General features: G+C 47.4%; 1 protein-coding gene across 1 annotated transcript in view; it reads right to left on the reverse strand.

Annotated features, from left to right (window-relative positions):
- pdgfc (platelet derived growth factor c) overlaps positions 1-21,348 on the reverse strand; it is a 69,429-nt gene that overhangs the window by 7,686 nt on the left and 40,395 nt on the right. Inside the window, exon 3 of the mRNA XM_080746292.1 lies at positions 8,685-8,865. Coding sequence (XP_080602418.1) covers positions 8,685-8,865 — 181 coding nt within the window. The remainder of the gene's footprint in view (positions 1-8,684; positions 8,866-21,348) is intronic.

Below are 21,348 nucleotides of genomic sequence, written 5' to 3' on the forward strand. Positions count from 1 at the left end.
TTTGACAGAAAGATGACGGACGCGACACATAACTATGGAGAAGAAAGACAACTGGAGATCAGTGATGGGTTCGAAGCAATTTTTTGTTTTATTTTCTCTGGCTGAATAAAGACTTTTTTTAATCCGTCAGATTACTTTGTCAACAAAGCCGGTTGAGGGGAGTCAGAATTTCATCAGGGGGCATTAAACTGCAGATGTTCATCAGGCACATAACCATGTGTCCGCTAAAACACCCAGCATGGCAGCTGTGATAGTGACAAGGCCATTACTGTATATTTCTAAATGGCTTGAGTTGTCTCGTTTAACTCTTGTGTCGAGAAAACAGTTTCCATGTGTCTCTCTCTGTATATATAATAACATAGGCCTTTGATGTTGATCGATCCCAGTCTTCTTCTTGTAGGTGTGCAAAAGTCGTTTATTGTTTAAGTACCGGTTAAAAATGTTATACAGTAATTGAAGTAGTGAATGAAGTCAAGTAACGGTGGACACTGGACTATGGAAACGATGCAAGTCGGGAACAATGCAAGGGGAAGAACTCATTGTTCCGCAGGTCTGTTGGTCTAAGTAGGATGACTGAGGTTAGGGTTAAAGTTAGGTTTAGGTCGTCGGCATACCGGCCCGTCGGCATATTGACACGGACCCCGATGCAAGTAGGAAATGCATGCCCCACCCAGTTGTCCGTATCCGTTGTACACATTGTCAGAGTAGCTGTTGTACCCGTCCATCTTTCTGTCCCTTCTATGCTCATGAGGAGATTTCTGTATCTGTCTGTCTCCCTTTTATGCCCAGAGATTTCTGTATCTGTCGGTCTGTGTCTGCCTGTCTGTCTGTCTGTCTGTCGGTGGCCCTTTTATGCTCATATATTCAGTTCAGTCATTCACAGCCAGGCCAGCCTATGATGCCACTACAACAGACACGAGATGTCCTGACTGAAATGAAGTTAGTATTTTTTTTTTTACATTGCAACCTAGCCATCTTCAATAGACTTTCATCTGGACATTCAAGATGAGTGGACATTCATCTCATCTTTAACCCCTTGAAAACTAAAACAGACTTTGTTCTATTCCCCAGAGCATCACTGAAAGGTATTTCCAATTGGATGCAGGCTGTGTGGGTCTTTTATTAGGGAAAAGAGGAAAGCGTAGCCAGGAGACCGTAGTGGTGAGACATTCAGTGCTCAGATGAGAGTCCTGGAATGGCCCGGTTAGAGCTCAGACAACAGTCCATTCGAAAATCTGTGGATTGACCTAGACAGGAAGGTGCATCTGAGGTTCCAGTGAAATTGAGCATGAAACTCTTGAGGCAAATAAGAATGGGCGAAAACTCCTAAATCCAGATGCAATACAGTTGGTAGAACGTTTTCCAAACAGGCTCGCCGCTGTTATCAAAGCAAAACCAAGAGGTGTTTCTACTCAGGAGTAATTGAAGGGCCTGCACAATATGCAACTGAGGTATTTGCTATCAGAAATGAGTAGCCTTTTGTTTCTACCATATTGTTTTGATGGTTACCATAATACAGAAGTAAAGGGCTTTCATTACAGTCCACAAGGCAGTAAAATAAAGTTTGAAAGGGTGTACCGATTTGCTGGAAGAACGCTATCAGATATGTCATAACTCCAAAGATCAGAGGACATTTTACAGCAGAGAAACAATCATGCGGGAGATTATGTGGATAATGTACGTGGATGCTGACCACGAACACATACACTGTATTTTGGAATTGCCCAAAAATGGACAAATAGGCTATTTTGATGATATATGGTCAGTAATAAAGGAGATACTGAAATACGAAATACCGAAAACAAGTGTGGCGCTGTATCTAGGGAACTTGACGCAGGAAAACACACATAGAGAAGACATGTATCTAGTCAAGGTGCTGCTAGCAGCCATGCAAACCCTCCAACTTGTGAGCAGTGGCTGTGCATTGTGGAGGAAGTATACAGTATGTGATAAAGAGATTTACAATGACGGGAAGGCAATACAGCAATGTCTTGCTGTATTGGTGTTGATTAAAGAAGAGTATCCAAAGAGAAATTGTAGACCGCTTATTTATTCCTCACAGGCCAGAAGGCCTGGAGAACCTGGATAAAATAGTGTCACATCACCATCATCTCCCCACCTTCGGCCCCCCATATGGACCTAGTTTACAAGCTGTGATTACCTCGCTGTCCATTGCCTTTATTCTCTCAAAGGCTGCGACCACACAGATGTATTTATGGGGACCGAAATGGACGGTTCATCTGACTGTGTTGAGATGACAGCTCCAAAATAGCGTGCTGGGAGCCTGTCTGCGAAACAATATCCACTAGCTTCACACGGAGCTCGAAAACCACTTCCCTCCTTGCACCAGAAAAAACCTCGAGGAAGCGACGAGGTCCGCCGTGCGTGAAAAGACCTTTTTTTTTGTTCACAGAAACCCACACGCTGTAATTGAGGTCGATGTATAAAAACAGGCCTCCGTTTCACCATGCCAGCTTTGAGACTCGTTAGGGGCGCTGCGAGGCTCTGCCGGGGTGCTGCCATCTGCTCTCCCCCCTTTCCTTCATTGCCCTGACTAACAGGCTGCATCACATCCTCTCTGCTCACATTTAAGACATTGAGGCTGATTGCCTATGATGAGTGACTTTGAGTGAATTTGACAGATTTGGGGTATGCCAGTAGCTGACCCAGACTTCCCAGGGGGTCAGTTCAGGCAGGGGAGACCTGCGTGTTACATGTCCTTGACTAACACTGGCCCAACTGCTCTAAAAAAAAACCTCAAAGAGTAAAAATGGCACAGAATCCAGTTACAATAAGCAACTTGCAATTTGAGACTGTATAAAATGAACACTGACGGGGCTGCTAATGTGCTGCATGCGCGCGTGCGTGTGTGTGTGCGTGTGTGGAGGGGGTGGCAGGGTTACTGGGGCCAGCTGCCAGAGACAGTGACATTTGTTCAGCTTGTGTTGTGCCCACAGTCCCCATTCCGACAGACCTCATCTCTTCTCGCTGAGTGTTTTAACAACCTCTTTGCTTCAGCTGTTTACTGTAGCCTTTTCCTTTCAAAATCTCTTTGCTGTGAATTACAGACCAGCTCTTCCACCCCAGCCACACACGCACACACACACACACACACACACACACATACACAGCCCCCACTCCCTACTGGCCCAGTTTCAATGGAAGTCAAGTGGTGAAGAGGAGGAATTATTGTAGGGTTTATATTTAAACCCCTGCATGGCATGGGCCTGCAGTGACTGCCGGTAGCACGCTGTGTAGCATGCTCCAGTACCGGTAAGAACAGGAAGCCAGCCTGAACCCACAGAGGCCAAAGCATCCCTTTATGGCCCCATAATCTCCCCTTTTCGTTTATCTCTCTCTCTCTCTGTCTCTCACTCTGTGTGCCTCTCTATCCATGTCATGATCTCTTTGTCTGTCTCTGACCATGTCTGAGAAGTCAAAGTGTGGCAAGAACAAGTGACGCTTGCAGGTAGCTAATTAGTATCTTTCAAAGCCTTATGGTGTGTGCCACCGGGTCGCCCACCCAATCGCGTTTGATTCCTGCTGGAAATCTGTCTTGCATTTCCTTCCAACTCTGCCTCGATTTCCTGTCTCTTATCGAAAATAAAGCAAAAACTGAGTGCTGAGGCCAAAGATGCTGCCTCTCACAATGACTGTGACCCAATATAAATGCTGTGGTCGTACATAAAAGACAAAGAAGAGACAAAGAAGGGAGACAGCGTTATTTCAATGCGGTCCGTAGCTTTCATGTGCTACCCAGGATGGATTCAAACCTAACTCCCTCATGAGACCACATTTCTACCACTCTTCCAAGAAGCCATCCCTGCTTGATCAGGGGAGATTCACTATGACATGCAGGCAGTACTACATACTGCCACCTACTGTACCAGTAGGTGTCCTACGCAACACCAGGGTCTAAAATTCTCAATGGAAGTGAAAGACCACCTCCAACCACTTCAGATGTGCTAGTTATGCATTAACATATACACACAGATTGGTTAAAATAAAGTGTTATTCACTCAAATACTGTAAGTTCCAGATTGCAGCTTTTATGTTAAGATAAGAATAGTGTTTTAACAAGAGAGAAGCCTCCCCCTTTTCCCTTTTTTTTCTGGTGTATTTTTTGTTTTTTCTTTGTAAATGTTTTTGTTTTCAGGTTTTTTGTGTGGGGTCGAGGGTTTTCACACAAAAAAAAAAAAAGAATGTGTCAAAAATTTAATTATTTTGTGAAAATGTGTTACATGTTTTTTGACAATAAAGTATAAAAAAAATAAAAAAAAACAAGAGAGAAGAGACCACATCCAGGCTTCCATGATAGGCTACCCCAGGGCTATACTGTATCTATAAACCTGTTGAAACACTCACTGCCTCATTGAAAACATACATCTTCTTGAGTTGACGACTCCGTCAGTAAGGTTCTGCCATGACTTGCTGTGAGTTTGTTGACAATGAAAGCATGAGCGCTCATTCTTACTGAGCCATGCTAGCTGCCCAGATCTCTTAAACTGGAAGGTTGTTTGGGTTGAGGCAGAAGTCTGTGATATCCTGTAGAAAAGTATAACACATTCCGCCCCCTCTCGCCTCCCTTCTTGTCCTCCTTAAATCATCACATCCCCTTGTTTTATAAATCGTACTCCTCTAAAACAGTGCGGTCTTAAAATAAACCCTTTTGTTTCATTCCTTTACCGTCTGTTATTGTATTTTCATGACCTTATGGCTGTAGTGGAGCAGGTCTGATGACTGAAACCGTATACTGTGTAGTACATGAGGCATTTGTCCAACAGATTAGTGAGTTTGAGATCATCATTACAGTGGGAATTAAAAGGCAGGAATTCTATCATCCCATGTTGTGGGAAGAAAGAACACTTCCAGTGTTCTGCATCTAGAGCATGGGTCTTCAACAGGGGGTCCGGGACCCCTGGGGGTCCTCAGAGTTACTACAGGGGGTCCTCCAAATCTTTGAGTGATAGAAACTTTTTTTTTCTTCTTTTTTATATTAACCACTTGAACCCTAGTGTCCATATTCTGAGAACTTTAGCCAAAAATAGCAGATCTACAAGCTCACAACGCCTCGCGTTGCGAGGCGTTGTGAGCTTGTAGATCTATTTTTGGCAATGAGCTTTGGTGTGGAGGGGGAAAAGAGCAGACTAAGTACAGAGTGAAAGGTAAAGTTTATTAAGTATTGGCGGTTAAAGTGGTTAAATATCTGAAAACAAAAATGTACATGAATCCAAAACACACTGACAATATTGCTGTCAAACAATGACACTAAATGGATTCTATGATAAGGTAGTGGGGGTCCCTGCTTCATCTCTCTCTCAACTAAGGGGTCCTTGGCCTGAAAACGTTGAAGAGCCCTGATCTAGAGCTTGTGCTGGAAAATCGTTACTAGCATACAAAATGAGTCTTTTGTAGGCTCAGGCTGGCAGCGATTTTCCAGCATGAGCTCTCAAGAACACGCTGGGTTATATCAGTGTTAAATCAGCATTTCACATGGCCTCCTCACAATGGAATGACTTGGGATATGACAGTAACAGCGCTAATCTGGTAATAGTATTATTCACACTAAGAGGGGGATTTTCTTGCTTGGTTAAATAGTTCCATCAAAATACAGATATTCCTGGTCAAATATCACTCAACTAAAAGTGAAAGTTGCTCGGTCAAATTTGTACTTGGGTTAAAGTACCGGAGCACTTGGTTTTAAGTATTCAAAGGTACATGTTTTTTTTAAATACGTAAGTATTCAAAAGTTACAAAGTAACACAAACGTTTCTTTTTAACCCATTTAGGCCTAAGTTCGATTTGAAAAAAGCCTTAAAGACCTAAGTCCGATTTTAAAATTACCAACTGTTTTACTGGAAAATGCATTACCAGCTAGAAACAAAATCCCAAAACTATTTGATAGCTTACACCTTTGACTTTTCATAGGAAAAAGAAAAGAAAAATCTGAAAAGATTACTGTACTAGATACTCTACATGTACTGTAATACACAAAAATGTGTTCCTGGCCTGATGGGGTAATACACTTTAATGGTATTGAAATTTAGACATTTTCAACAACAACAAAGGTATCCATTAATACAAATACTTAGTAAGTAAGTACAGATAAATCCCCAAATGTACTTAAGTAACAATACTCAACAGATAACTGAGGGGCTCCGGTTGTTTATTGAGAGCCTGCCAACAGAAGTGTAACATGACAGGTTAAAACATGGCACTCGTCACTTTGGTTTATCTCAGGGCTTTTGTCAGGGAGCGTAGCAGGACAGAGAGCTGTGTGTGTGTGTGTGTGTGTGTGTGTGTGTGTGTGTGTGTGTGTGTGTGTGTGTGTGTGTGTGTGTGTGTGTGTGTGTGTGTGTGTGTGTGTGGTCTTAAGAATGATGAAAAGAGAGGCAAGAAAGATGAGGAGAAGGAGAGATGAGATTAAGGAAGCGGGTGAAGACAAGGGCAGATGGATAAACTGGCTCTTGTTTCTTTGTGTAGTATTATTAGTCCATTAAATGTGTTCATTTGCTGAACTACCACCAAGGAGTTGGGGCATTCTGATCATTGCAGCCTACTATCTACTATGGGTTGTTTGTTTTACGGAATTATTATTTCTTGTACTGTTCTCAGCCACGGGCATCGACTTGGGTTTCTAACTTGGGTAAATAAAAACGGAAAATAGTTATTACAAGTATTTCTGTGCCAGGCAAAGTCAAGTCTCTGCATACTAGACTATACAAAACCAGTAAGACGCACTAAGGGCATTTAGGGCAAGGTCGCGCACATGGGCCGCGTGCAGACTATAGGTTATAGCCCCATATATGGAGATCCCTGATGTCATCAATATCATTCAGCAGAAGGATACAGCCAAATATATGGAGATCCCTATAGCCAAATATATGGAGATCCCTGATGTCACCAATATCATCACCAACTCAGCAGAAGGATATAGGATATAGCCCCATATATGGAAACATAGCCCCATATATAATATATATATAGATATATATATATAATATATATATCCAGTCATCTCCATGTACTGTATGGCTATCCAGGGTTTGATGAGGTCAGTGTGGTGATCTTCATATATGGAGATCCAGGTGATGATAGTCAGCTCCACATATGGAGAGAGAGAGAGAGAGGTCAGACTCAGCTCAGCAGTCCATTTATGGTCCATATATGGAGATCTAGCTAGCCGACACATCCTACTGACTTATCTGGGTCTGACTTCATGGACTCCATATTTGGACCAAGACGATCTATAGCTCCATATATGGAGCTGGCAAAGACATCTAGTTTTGGCATCAGTCTAATGTAGAACTCCATATATGACATCGGAGTAGAACCGCTGCTCCTTCACTTGGAAAGGAGTCAGCTTAGGTGGTTCGGGCATCTAGTACGGATGCCCCCCGAGCGCCTTCCTAGGAAGGTCCTCGATGCACGTCCCACTGGGAGGAGACCCCGTGGCAGACCTAAGACCAGATGGAAGGATTATATCTCCAAACTGGCCTGGGAAGTTGGGAACGCCGCTGTATACTCCCAGAGGGAGTGGAGGAAGTTGCTCAGGATAAGGAAATCTGGAAGTCTCAGTTGGAACTGTTACCCCCGCGAAGATGGATGGATGGATGGATGGACATATCGTGACATCAGTGTGATGTCACGAGCACACAGTCAAGCACTACAGTATATAGATGGTGGCCAACTGGCCATTACCCGTGGAGCTCAGACGCAGACTCTTTACATGACTCTGAGTGAACCGACTCATTCAAATCCGTTCATAAAAAGTTTGGTTCAAATGATGCTCCGCCTCCCTGAACTGAAATGAAGTCAAGCGTGAACGCTCAACAAGACACACGCCACCTCACCAATGGGATGCAAATTCTACAAACTGTCCTGAATGGGATCCAAAAGTCAACACAAGCACTGCTTATAGATTGAAATTGCACACAAAATGTGGTAGAAACAGAGCTACACGTTATAACCACCTGTCCACTACTACCAAGACATCAGAGACACATGCTTGCCACAGAATACACACACCCAAAGTGAGTTTGAAAACATGACCAACGACAAAAAACTCCCATACCTACTGGGAGAAATATAACAATGTGCGAACACAGCAGCAAGATTTGTGAACTGTTGCGATAAAGGCCAGAGACTGGAACACAACCACCCTAAGGACTACAAACCATTGATTGACATCTAGACCTACCTGACATACAGTACAAACAGAGCTGCTACCTTTTAATGCATTTTAAATCTGAGGCTTTTTTTGTACACTATTTAAATCGTATTGTATTGAGAAAAAAGAAATGCTGCTATTAGTTCCAAAAGCTTTATACCCTGTACATAATTATGTAATGTAACAACACAATGCGACATGGCTCCGTTTACACAATGCTGTACCCCCTCCAACTGTACTGTATATATGTTCCCCATTTATATTTTGACACTTGCTTTGGCAATATAAACATATGTTTTCTCATGCCAATAAAGCTCCTTTGAATTGAATTGAATTGAAAATGTAATTGAAATTGAAATGAAATGTATGTGCTTGTGTTTCAATGATTTAAACTTGTATACAGCATCAGAAGCAGGGATAAAACACGTCGCCACCTGTGATCAAAATGAATGACCCCCACCCCCATAAATCTACCCTGTACTACACCCAGCATCCACCCAGCAGCAGCACTCACCACAGGGAGAAGTGAGTAGCGAATACAGAAGCCAGGTTCTGACGGGAAGTACTCGTCTGAGATGAAGCGGATCCTGATCTGACTGCCTTTAGACGTGTGACCCGCTGGGGCCGACTGGGATCCACACCAACGACCCAGGATGGTGTTCTCAGTCGGGTCCTCAATCTCCACAAAGTCATACCTGGTAGAGAGAGAGAGAGAGAGAGAGAGAGAGAGAGAGAGAGAGAGAGAGAGAGAGAGACATGGAGAGATTTCAGAAATATAAGAGAACACTAACATTTATCTTTACTGTACATTCCTGTTGCGTTGATATGACATAAAATTAATTTACTTTCAATTAAATGTCTGTAGATGTCTTACCCAATGCACTCTACCAGAGAGATTACTGTAAAAGGCTTTTTATGTGGTTCGATGCGCGTGCTGTGCATGCCTGTCTGTCCGTCACTAGAGAGTTCAAGATAACATGTTTACATCCAGGTTTTTATATGTTAGTCATTTATCCTAACGAGTGAGCTGTGCATCCATAACACAACATCCTGCTAATTAAAGTAGATGACATGTACCCAAGGTGTGTTTTTGTCACACACAGCCATATGTGGCATGACCTCATGTGATGGTGAAAGTTCCCAAAGCTTGGCTCATAATGATGAGGTCAGTTTTGTCCCAGTTAAACCCTGACAAGCCTTCTCTCCTCACCACAAAGCTATTAGCTTACTTCACTGGGTTACTGGCTGCTGGAGAACAGATGTTCAAACACCAGCCTTTTCATCCATCCTCTCAGTATCTCAGGGTGTTGAGAATGATAGAGAGGCGGGGGCTGACATTTCTAAAAGGGCCTTTTGGTGAAAATATCGAAAATAGCAGACCTTCAAGCTCAAGACCTTCTAACGATATCTACTGCATAGTACTGTGTTCTATCCGTCTGTCATTCAATGTTATATGAGATACATGAAGGTTTCCTGTGTAAATAAGCCGAAAAGCTTACTAGGATCTCCTTTTAGTTGACCTTGTACCAGTGAACTTTAGTGTCATGAAACTGTACCTTTTCCTATGCAAACTTCTAATAAAGTCTTCAATCAATCAATCACAACGTGCCGTGCTGTGACCTTGGAGGTCGGCTATTTTCGGTGCTTGATACCCCGCTGAACTAAGCATAATCAAGTCAATACTGGAGATGTGGCGTACGGCATGGATTACGTACTACACAGAGAGGGCAATTCTTTCAACATACAGTAAGATGCCGCATTCAAGTTCAGGAGAGTTTGGACAAGGCAATTCTATTGAATGCTGCCTTCAGGTATATGGCATGGAAAGAGGGCATTTGCATTTCTTTCACCATAGTAAAAACTGCATTAATGGTCTGGAAAGGGCACTTCAGACGGATAAAAGGGCAGGGTCTCAAGCCCCCTTTGATGTCTGTGTGTGCACGCGTGCCTGCAGTCTCTCATTCAATCCCTCCATCATTCATCCTCTCATTCAATCCCTCCATCATTCATCCTCTCATTCAACCCATCCATCATTCACCCGCTCATTCACCCTCTCATTCAGACTGTCACACAGCCTGTCATTCAGCTAACCCATTCACCCAGTTCAGATACGTGGCTTTGTTTACACTTCACTAAATTGGTTCAGACTGGTTTCAAGATAAAAGCAGCACAAGTGCAGCACAGACTGCAGCTGCTGTGATGTTAAATAAACTGGGTGGGGTTGGGACTTCCTGACATCATGGCTGCCTTTGATTTGGAAAAGGTTACGCAGGGAGTCACTGCGAAGAACAAAACAAACTTTTAGGAGAGAGGGCAAATGTCCACACTGTTCTGTGTAGGCTAAGGCTACAGAGATAAAAAGACGTTTCCTTTCAAATAAACATTCACCAAATGAACAGAGCTCTTATCCAAACCATTTAAAGACACATTACCACAGGACTATTTAGTCTTTGTTAATGATCATTGGGTATACTGTTCATGTTTCTCCACAAAATTGTACAACCACCCCCAACACAGGGCCACGTAGTGCATATGCTTTTTTATTTTATTTTTATGGACTACTAATACAGATCACAAATCAGACATGTAGCAGCACTTCCCACGGCTAAATATTTCACTATATATTCATTTGGGTTAGTCTTTAAGAACATGTGCACTACACACATTATTTATTTTTTACGTTGCCCTGTCTTTAGATAAAAGCCATTTATTTGGAATTTCCTGATCAGTGGACAAATAGTGAATGGATGTGCATCACAAGTAAAAAACACTAAAGTGTTCTCTGTGCACCCATCATGGAACTAGTTCAACTAAGAATTGAAACTAGAAAAAGTGCTCCTCGGAGCACTAGGTCTCTGCCAGGTTAGGTTGCAAAAAATCTGCTTCTACAGTGGCACTAAAACAGGTGTGTGAACTTTCACAGACACGGCAGTGGCTCAGGGGTAGAGTAGCCGATGGGCAACCGGAAGGTTCCCAGTTCGATCCTGGGCTCCCCCAGAGTTGGTGTTGAAGTGTCCTTGAGCAAGACTCTGAACCCCTAATTGCTCAACGATGAGCAGGTTGGTGCCTTACATGGTTTCCTCCGCCATCGGTGTATGAATGTGTTAAAGAATAAATAAATAAAAATCACACAGCCGGCACAGCTGATGGAGGATGGAGTCAGCCTCTAGTAACATCAAGGCCAAACAGATGCTATATTTCTTATCACTGGTGGAGTAATATTGATAGTGATGTATTTTTCATTTGAGCATAGGTCTGCTTTATCGTCGTTTTGAGCATGGCTGGAGAGCCCATTTCGACCTATCAAAACGCTGGGATGGAACTACCCATTCCAATATAAAGGATTACATTAGTTGAGTTTTTAGTTTCTGCTGTTACGCTTCAGGAGGAGTCAGCAGCAGTGAGTCTCTGTGATCAGCTTCCAGACACATCCTGACATATGTTCCATTAATAATGTAGGAGGGACACATTGTCAGTTGTCACACACAGACACGTGTCTCAGATCCTCAGTGTTCTACTGCATGTTTACATGAAATATATACAGCTACCTGGAGAACGCAATCACATGGATAGGAGGGAGAGACAGAGAAGGGGGAAGGGGGCAGAGTGAGACAACTAGACAGAGATAGTGTGAGGTATAAAGTAACCTCACGTCACCAGGCTTTCTTGGAAGAAAGCCTGGTATTCGTTTACAACGGGCCGTTTGATCCGGTCTAGGTGGAAACCACAAGCAGAAGAAGCGGCGTGGCTTTGTTTGTTTTTGTTTCCCCAATCGCTATTAAAATGCTCGATTAGCCTAGTGTAGTCTTGCCAGTCGCTACGAGTTGGACTAAAAGATGCATACCAAACACATTTTCCAAAAGCAAAACTACGCCGTATCAAGGGGTTGATTAGGTAGGCCCTAAAGGTATGTCCTTGAGCACAGGGGAAATATTTTGGGTTAAAACTGAATCCGGTTTGATCTTTCCGGCCAAATTGTAGTCCTTGAGGACTACAACATGACGTAGAATGGTTTCCGCTCCCGACCGGATCAAACCCCGAAAAGTGAAGGGATCCCAGGCTAGGTATAAAGAGGTAACAAGAAAGAAAATGAGGGATGGTGGGAGAGAAAGACTGATGGAAAGACAGACAGACAGACAGACAGACAGACAGACAGACAGACAGACAGACAGACAGACAGACAGACAGACAGACAGACAGACAGACAGCTGTTGTAGTTGATGAACACAGTGTACTATTGCAACGTACTGTTTCAAAAGTGTTGATCTCCACATTGTATTGCATTGAATTCTAGACCGTAGAGCGTAGACAATCAAATCTGAACCGAGAACACTGCAGTCCTAGCTGTACATGCCAAAACTCTCCTGTTGCTGCCATGCCAACCAGCAGACAGACAAAATCTCTGCTCATCCCACGCATACAGCTGAGGTGTACTGTAAGAGTGGCTGCAGTTGACATTGTGTGTGTGTGTGTGTGTGTGTGTGTGTGTGTGTGTGTGTGTGTGTGTGTGTGTGTGTGTGTGTGTGTGTGTGTGTGTGCGTGTGGCCCCTGTATACAGCATGTTGTACACCCACAGCAGCAAAAAACAGCTGTCTCCCACCAAATATGTATGTTTATTTCAAACAGACACACCAAGAAACAGCTGTCTCCCACCAAATATGTATGTTTATTTCAAACAGACACACAAAGGTATTATTTCAAAAAGCTCACTTCATGAGTGGACCCTGAAAATATTCTGGGTGGAACCATATTTGTCCCACAATGGCCAAGCTTTGCCCAGGTGCTTAATGAAATGAACACATAAAGCACCGCTCATTTCACACTGGGTGCGATTCTTTAAAAATTTTTTTAAAAAGGAGTATTTAGAAGGTGTTTGTAGAATTCGGCCTCAGGTCTAAATGGGTTAATGCAGACCGTTTTTAGCTGCGACCGTTCATCCGCTACGAGTCACTCTGTCGGTCAGTCAGTCGGGCCAAAATGTCCAAGTGCAAACCGAGAGCTGGTCGCAGCTCATCGCGGATAGCATGCTCTGGCCTTTCCCATGATGCAGAGTTGGTCTGTGGGTTGTACTGTCAATCACTCATGGGACAGCAGGTCAGAGAGCGGTTGTCTACGGACCGCGGCATGTACGAAAGCCCAACTCAACAACAACATAATGGGTTGCCGGGTTTGTTGACTGACGAATATGTCGTCGAATTCATTTTGATAAAATAAACGGATATGGTTTTGTGGAGGCAGTAACACTGCGAGCCAGGGAAGATCGGCGGGAACTCTAAAAATGTGAATTGGGTGCTCTAAAGTGATCGGACTGAAATATAAAGTACAATGTAACAGAGGCCAGGAGAACAGATAAGTATGTGTGTGAATGGAGAGAAAGAGTGTGTGCGCGCGTGCGTGCGTGTGTGGGAGAGAGAGAGAAAGAGAAGTGAGAGACTGAGACAGGAGAAGAATGAAAGTTAAGTGAGAGAGACTCAAACTGAAGTGAGAGAGATAAAGACTCTGAGATTACTTTTACAATTCAGGCATTCAGCAGTACAGACACTCTTATCCAATGCAAATTCATAGACAGAATAGATAGAACAGAAGAATGAAGATGTGTGTGTGTGTGTGTGTGTGTGTGTGTGTGTGTGTGTGTGTGTGTGTGTGTGTGTGTGTGTGTGTGTGTAAGAGAAAGAGAGAGGGGGGGTATGAAAAGAGAGGAAGAGACAGAGAGAGAGAGAAGAGAGAAGAAGAGAAGAGAGAGACAAATAGTGGAGATGTCGATACTGTAGACATGTGTGCGCACGTTGCTCTGCCAGCTGTGTGTTTTGGGACCTGTTCAAAACGCTGAGCCTCGGACCAAGAAAAAAAAGAAACAGTAAAAATGTGGTTTCTGGAGTGGTAGTAGACGTGGCAAGGACTCCCGTGACCCTGGAAACAGGACGTTGTAAGTGTTCCTCTATTAAAGTTCTTCCTGTACGACCCTGTCAGAACATCTGGCGACTTGTGGTTTAGTCCCCGACCCGCGTGTTGAGAAACAGTTCAGTAACCCTGTGGTTCTCAACCTTTTCAGGCCGCGACCCCCACAATAATCATATTTGAACTGGGGACCCCCCCACCCTGCACAAGCACTTGGAATTGTAGGAGTTGGTATTACATTTAGTTTGACTCGATCTATTCCATTGTGAAAATAGCCGATCTACATGCTCACAACGCCTCGCAAGTGAGCATGTATATCTGCTATTCTCACAATTTCAGCCTCTAATATTTGACAATTTGACCAATGTTTTACCAGAGGCACTAAAAAGGCCTTTAAAGTCCTTAAATTGTCACTTTAGAAATGTCTGGGGACCCCCCAAAATAATTTGGGGACCGACCCACAGGTTGAGAACCACATAACCCAGGCCACAGCGGTAAAATCACGATATTTCGACGTCCCATTAGTCCGACTAAGGGTTAGGGTTAGGTTTAGGCATAGCTTTACTGAGGTTAGGGTAAGGGCTTGGGTTAGGTTTAGGCATAGTAGGATTCACCAGGTTAACATCCACCAGGTTAGCATTCACCAGCGTCGGATTAATGTGACTTTGAACTATCGAACGTCGTAATAACGCTATGCTCCCGCCATGGCGACTAGCAATAAAGCATTGTACAGATCTGTAATCCAGTGTGTCCTCATACGACGGTTCGTATGATATATCTTACGAAAAGTTATGCTAAATTATTTATGCAGAATCCTGCGAGGAAGACACGCTGACAGAAGCGGGCTTAAGCCCAGTATCATGTTGTTACTGTCGGGCAGAAACCTTGTATCTCCTAGTTTCAAATGTGTATGTTTTTTCGTAAAGTAAAACCCTGCTTCATCATACAAGGCTGTCACAACCAAACGAGTGAAAACGTATAGGTTCCGGACGGAACCATGTTTATTTAATACCGGAGGACAAGGTCCCCCTATGGGATAACCAGCGCCATCTGGCGCTGCAACAGAGTAAAACTCATAAGCTCCCGTACGAGAAATATCATTTGTCGGTAGGGCTGTCAATCACAAACGAGGGCACCGCCCCCGAGTGTATATAAGCCCTGCGGGCTATCATAACTTCCTCTAAAGCCGCACCTCTGCGCCCGCAACTAGCGAACCGAGGGGCTTTGTTCGGGGGACCTTGTCCTCCGGTATTAAATAAACATGGTTCCGTCCGGAACCTATACGTTTATTGTCATACCTCCAGACAAGGTCCCCCTATGGGACTCATATACTCCCCGAGAAGCCATGAACCGACAAGACTGTCGTGCACACCGACCACACCCAGAAGGAGGTCCCGTCAACCGACGTGACCCCTTTCAGGACTGATCCGACCCAGACCCACAGGGCCTGGGCGTGTTCAGACAGAAAAAAGACCCTGACAGACCGAGGCCTGCCTTATGCACTAAGGGCAGACACAGGTCCACCTTATAAAATTGCAATAAAATAAGGGAAAAACTCAGGGTCCCCCCCCACGTATCCTAGAGACAGCAGCATGCGATCTCCGGAAGGGGAGAGAGAGCCGCCCCACTACGTAGTAGGAAAGGCAGCAGCACCCAGAACCGTATGCGCCATAGCAGAAGGCGCAACGTCCAGGTGATAGTAGGTCGCAAAGGTGGACGGCGAAGACCAATTCGCCGCTGCACAAATCTCCTCAATGGAGACACCTTTGGACAAAGCCCAAGAGGTAGACACACCCCTAGTACTGTGGGCCTTAAGTGCTTCCGGCACTTCAAACCCAGACCGGGTGTAAGCCAACCTAATCGCATCCACAAGCCATCTCGACAGAGTGGGCTTGGACACCGCTTTCCGTTGACGGGCATTCATGACCACGAAAAGCTGAGAAGTAGACCTGCTGTCCACCGTCCTATCACAGTAGGCCTTCAGGGCCCTAACTGGACAAAGACAATGAAGACGCCTATCCTCCTCTGATGCAAACGGAGGAGGATGGAAAGCCGCCAAAACAACAGGTTCCTTCGGGACCACCCGGTCCTTAGGAATAAAACTCAAATGAGGTTTAAGAAGAACCTTGGAGTCATTATTGAGAAACCTCATACAATCAGGGCTCACAGAGAGCGCACGAAGGTCGCTCACACGCTTAGCCGTAGACAAGGCAAGCAAAAGAGCTGTTTTGAAACTTAAATGTTTCAAAGAGGTCCTCCCAATCGGTTCAAAGGGTGCCTTGCAAAGGCCCTCAAGAACCACTTGTAGATCCCAAACAGGAAACAAGGCTCTTGTCACAGGTCTCAAATGGTCAACACCATGCATGAACTGGACCACCTCAGGGATTTTAGAAAGGCCTTTACCTGCCACCCCCAGGTGGCAGGCATCAATAGCCGCTAAATAACCCCTCAGTGTAGAGAACGCCAGACCAAGGTCCAGGCGGTCCTGCAGGAAATCTAACACCCTCTGGGCCGAAGCTATATGAGCCACCACAGGTGGCTCCTGTAGCTCACACCAGTCCAAAAAGGCATTCCACCTTCCATCATACACAGCCCTAGTAGAGGGGGCTCTAGCACTCTGAATAGTGGCTACAACCGTCGGTGAGAAGCCTGCTGCGAGCAGGTTCTCCCTCTCACGGGCCAAACCCACAGGTCTAGGCCCCGTGGGTCTGGATGGAAGATCTCGTCCCCTGCCTGGCGCAGCAGATCCCTGTGCAAGGGAAGCCGCCAAGGGGGTCGAGAGAGCAGTGGGGTGATCAGAGACCTCCACACTCCCCTGGATGGTGTCACCAGAAGAACCTCCTGGTTGGAACATCTGATCCTCTCCAGAGTGGGAAGGATCAGTTCCAGGGGTGGAAACGCGTAGAGAAGACCTTGTGGCCATTCGTAAGCAAACGCGTCCATCCCCAGAGGAGAAGGTCCCCTCACTGAGAAGTAAAGGGGACACTTCGCGTTCTCCTGGGAGGCAAAGAGATCGACTCGAGGTCGACCGAACCTGGAGAAAATCTGCCTCACCACCGCAGGGTGGAGAGACCAATCCTCGTAACGAGGCTCCCCCCTGGACAACAGATCGGCGCCGCCGTTCTGAAGGCCCGGGACATGGGAGGCTCTGATGGACCTCAACCGAGGCAAACACCAGAGGGTCATCTCGCGCGCCAGCTGATCCAGCGTACGCGAGGAGAGGCCGCCCTGTTTGTTGAGATAATACAGGGCCGCCGTGTTGTCCGTCCTGACCAGGACATGGCAACCCCGGAGAAATGGTTCGAAATGCTTGAGCGCCAAGTAGATCGCCATTAACTCCAGATAGTTGATGTGGTACTCCAATATGGCCTGGGTCCACAGGCCCCTGGCTGAGCGCCCCTCGTGGGTGGCGCCCCACCCTGAGCGGCTGGCGTCTGTGGTGATCACCTTGCGTGACACCACTTCGCCCATGGAAACCCCACTTGTCAACAACGCCTGGTCCCTCCATGGGACCAGAGCGTCCATGCAGACCTGGCTGACTGTCACCTTCCTGTACCCTTGCAGGGAAGGAATCCTGAGCGCCAGTGACCACCACTGGAAAGGTCTCATATAAAACCTGCCCAGACGCAGAAGTTGCACCGCTGACGCCATCAGCCCAGTCAACTTCATGCACTCCTTGTACCTGACCACCTGGTTCAGTCGGAAGGAGCCGAGACAAGTCAGAAACCTGTCCACCCTCTCCGGGGAGAGGCGAGCGGACATGGTGGCCGAGTCCAGAGATATTCCTATAAAGGAAATCTGCTGGGAGGGTGACAACATGCTTTTGCCAAAATTGACGTTGAAACCCAAGGCCTTCAGGTGTGACAACACCAGATTGGTATGGCGCGCCGCTTCTGAGCAGGAGGCGGCGGAAATCATCCAATCGTCTATGTAGTTCGCCAGCCTGACTCCCTGATGCCTCAGTGGAGCAATGGCTGCCTCGGTCACTTTCACGAAAACCCGAGGGCTCAGGGAAAGACCGAAAGGGAGGACCGCGTACTCGTACAGGCGCCCCTCGAAGGCGAACCGCAGGAACTTCCTGTGTGGGGGATAAATGAGGATGTGCTGATAAGCGTCCTTCAGATCCACTGAACAGTGGAAATCCCCCTGTCTCACTGATTTCATCAGTGACTCTGACGTCAGCATCCTGAATTTGAACTTTTTCAAGTGCTTGTTCAGAGCACGTAAGTCCATAATCGGACGCAGCCCCCCTCCTTTTTTCTGAACCAGAAAATAACGGCTCCAGAAGCCTAAACGGCTCTGGTCGCGTGATAACTCCACTATAGCGCCCTTGCGCAATAGTGAGCTTATCTCCTCCCTCAAGGCATCCGCCTTCAAGCCGCGGGCTCGAGTATAAATAACCTTGCTGGATAGGGAGGGTTTTTTCGCGAACTGTAGTCTGTAACCCCGTGTCACCGTCCGAAACACCCAGTGATTCGGATTGCAACGCTTCCATTGCTCTGCACACTGTGCTAACGTGTTGCTGAGCAACGGAGAAGCCTTGGGGTTGTACCGCCTGAGCGGAACTACTGGGCCGGGAAGGAGAGGTTCCGTATCCGGGCACGTATCCGTATCCGCTAGACGCCGGGCCGGAAGGCGCGGAGACACCGGCGGAAAGAGCGTTTCCGTTTCCGGTACGCTTATTTCCGTATCCGGTGGGAGACGGACACGTGACCTCCAAGAAGCCTCGCTTGTTAATAATACAGGCGATACATAACGTGGAGCCCGGGGGACAGGGTTCATCGCATAAGTAACATAATCCCCGGCTCGGGGAATTGTATTTACGTTTATAACCTGTGCTAAGGCCTTTATATGCTTCCTTGCGGGAAGACGAGGCCGACCCTGGGTGATATGTGTTGGCTTCTTCCCTGACGCTAAGACCAAACTCCTGTCCTGAACTAGAGTCGGCATAACAGTGCCGCTCGGTGGAGACAGAGGGGTATTGCACAGTAGTGAGACCATACCATTGTGAATAGGAATTAGCTTGTCTGGGAACATTTTGCAAAGAGAAATATTCTGCTTGTAACCTGTCTGCGTGACTGGAGGAAGCGATATTTTCTGAGTGGAAAGAAATTCCAGCCTGGACTTCTCTACACTGGTTAAATTCATGCAAAATGGGGTCGTCTGTACTAAAGCAGGTGGGTTTGAAATAAACAGGCATTGTTTTATCAACACACTTTTTATTACAGGCACTGGAGGAGAGCACAGAGGAGGAATAAACATTAATTTCTTGGCATAAGAAAAATTGTTCGTATTGTCCAAACGTCTGCGCTTGCAAGGGGGGGGTCCCCTGAATTTTCAGGGGGACCCCGCCAGAGTCCAGTGTCACTTTCGCGGCGGCTTCCCACGGGCTTTGTGGGAGCTGGCCGGTATCCCGTGCCTGGGAGGGTGGCGGGATTGAGAGCGGGCCTGAGCCCCCGCTGCAGTGCGAGGGGGTCCCGCGGAGGAAGAAGAGGGGGTCCTAGGGGGATTGTTCTGTTTCCCCTGTTTGGAGGAAGAGCGCCCCCTGTCAGCCTGACCAGGGGCCTTGCTCCGTCCCTCTCTCTTTTCCTTTCTGGGTACCTGGGGGTCCGTCGTGGCCCCCAGGAGCTCCAGAGTGATCTTCTTATCCGCCACCTCCTGGCGGAGAAGCTCCAGTCCACCGCCCATGAGGGAGGAAGGGTGGCCGGGGAGGTCTTGCAGGACCTTCTCGGTCTCCTCTCCGGAACTGCCAGGACACTTTACCTTATCCAGCCACCTGGCACGTTCCGCCTGGATGCAATAATCCATGCCGTATCCAAGCCACTCGATTGCGTGGACATTCAGGTCCATCAGCATGCGCAGCGACTTGTCCATTTCCTCCACCAACACGTCAGGCACCTCCCGCATCTCGCTGAGGAGGCGCCTGGTGGAGAAAAGCAGCAGCTGGGTGGCGTTCATCGTCCTGGCTGCCAGCGCGGATGCTCTGTAAGAGTTCCTAACCCTGGAAGACTGCTTGTCGTCAAAGGGGATGGCAAACCCAGGAGGCTTCTTACCCACGGCCAGATTGAGGGGAGGGCGGCCTCCAGGACCGGTCCGCTCATGACCTGGCTTGAGGCTCCCTACCAGGGACTGGGCCATCAGCTTGTCCATGGGAGGGCACAAGGGGATTCCCGCCTTCTCTGCGTCGCGGCAATCGACCAGGAAGGGGAGCTTGGGGGGGTCCTTGTGTGTAGTCCAGGTTGAATGCAGGGCCTCTGCAAAGCCTGGGACCAGTGGGAGCTTTTCCATCCGAAGCGGGGGAGAGAAATCCACATCCTGGCCAAGGAGGGGAATCCTAGCCCGTGGTCCGAGTGGCGCGTCTCCGAGTGGCAGCTCCAGGCCACAACGGATGGTGGCACGTTCCAGCACCGAGAGCTCGTCCATGGGGATGGAGTCTGGGTCTTGTGCCGCTGCCCCTCTCGCCCCAGCCGGCATGGAAGGGGGGAGAGAGGCAGAAGGGGCTTGGGAGGACGCGGCGGAGATGGAAGCCTCGGCATGAGGAACCACCCTGGCCGCGCCTCCGCCCTGTCCGGAGGGGAAAGAGGACTCGTCCTCCTCCGAGTACTCACCCTCCGTGTCCACCTCCTCCATGTCGTAGTCCTCTAGCTCCGGTTCGTCTCCGTCGCTAGCATGCCAGGAGACGGGGCTAGGTGGCCGCATAGCCCGTAGCTGGGGGACGGAGAAGGAGAGAGGAATGTCACCGACGACTAGAGGGTGGAATTCTTTGGGGGGGACGGTCCAGGTTGCAGCTGGCGGAGGAGCAACGTGGGCGGTCTTGCATGTTCTCTTCTTGGGCACGGCACCAGTCGAGCCCGTCGGAGAAACAGCAGTGGAAACAGGGGCCGCAGACCCGCTAGCAACGGGGCTACCGAAGCTAGCTGAGGGCGAGGCCGCTGGAGGCCTAACCACGTGGCGAGAAGCAGCGCTGTGGCGTGCAGCGCTGTCCGGCACACGAGGAGAGGTGTCTGGGAGGGATCCGGCGGAGACCGTGGTGTGAAGGCCGTAACCAGCGCCAGCGATCTCACAGCGGGCCTCGAGGGCTGGAACATCATACTGGAGGCAGTCAGTACAGTTCACCCCCATGGCCGGGGCCGGAGGGGACAGAGAGGCCAAGGCGTGTCCTACCCCCATGCAGACAATGCAGAACGGATGAGTATCTTCATTGGCGATGAGGCCTTTGCAGCTGGGAAGGCCGCACTTCTTCGGTACCCTAGCTAGCAGGTTGCTAACTGTGGGCCGAC

Source organism: Nannobrachium achirus (genome assembly GCF_963921795.1).
Source record: "Nannobrachium achirus genome assembly, chromosome: 17".
Taxonomy (NCBI): domain Eukaryota; kingdom Metazoa; phylum Chordata; class Actinopteri; order Myctophiformes; family Myctophidae; genus Nannobrachium; species Nannobrachium achirus.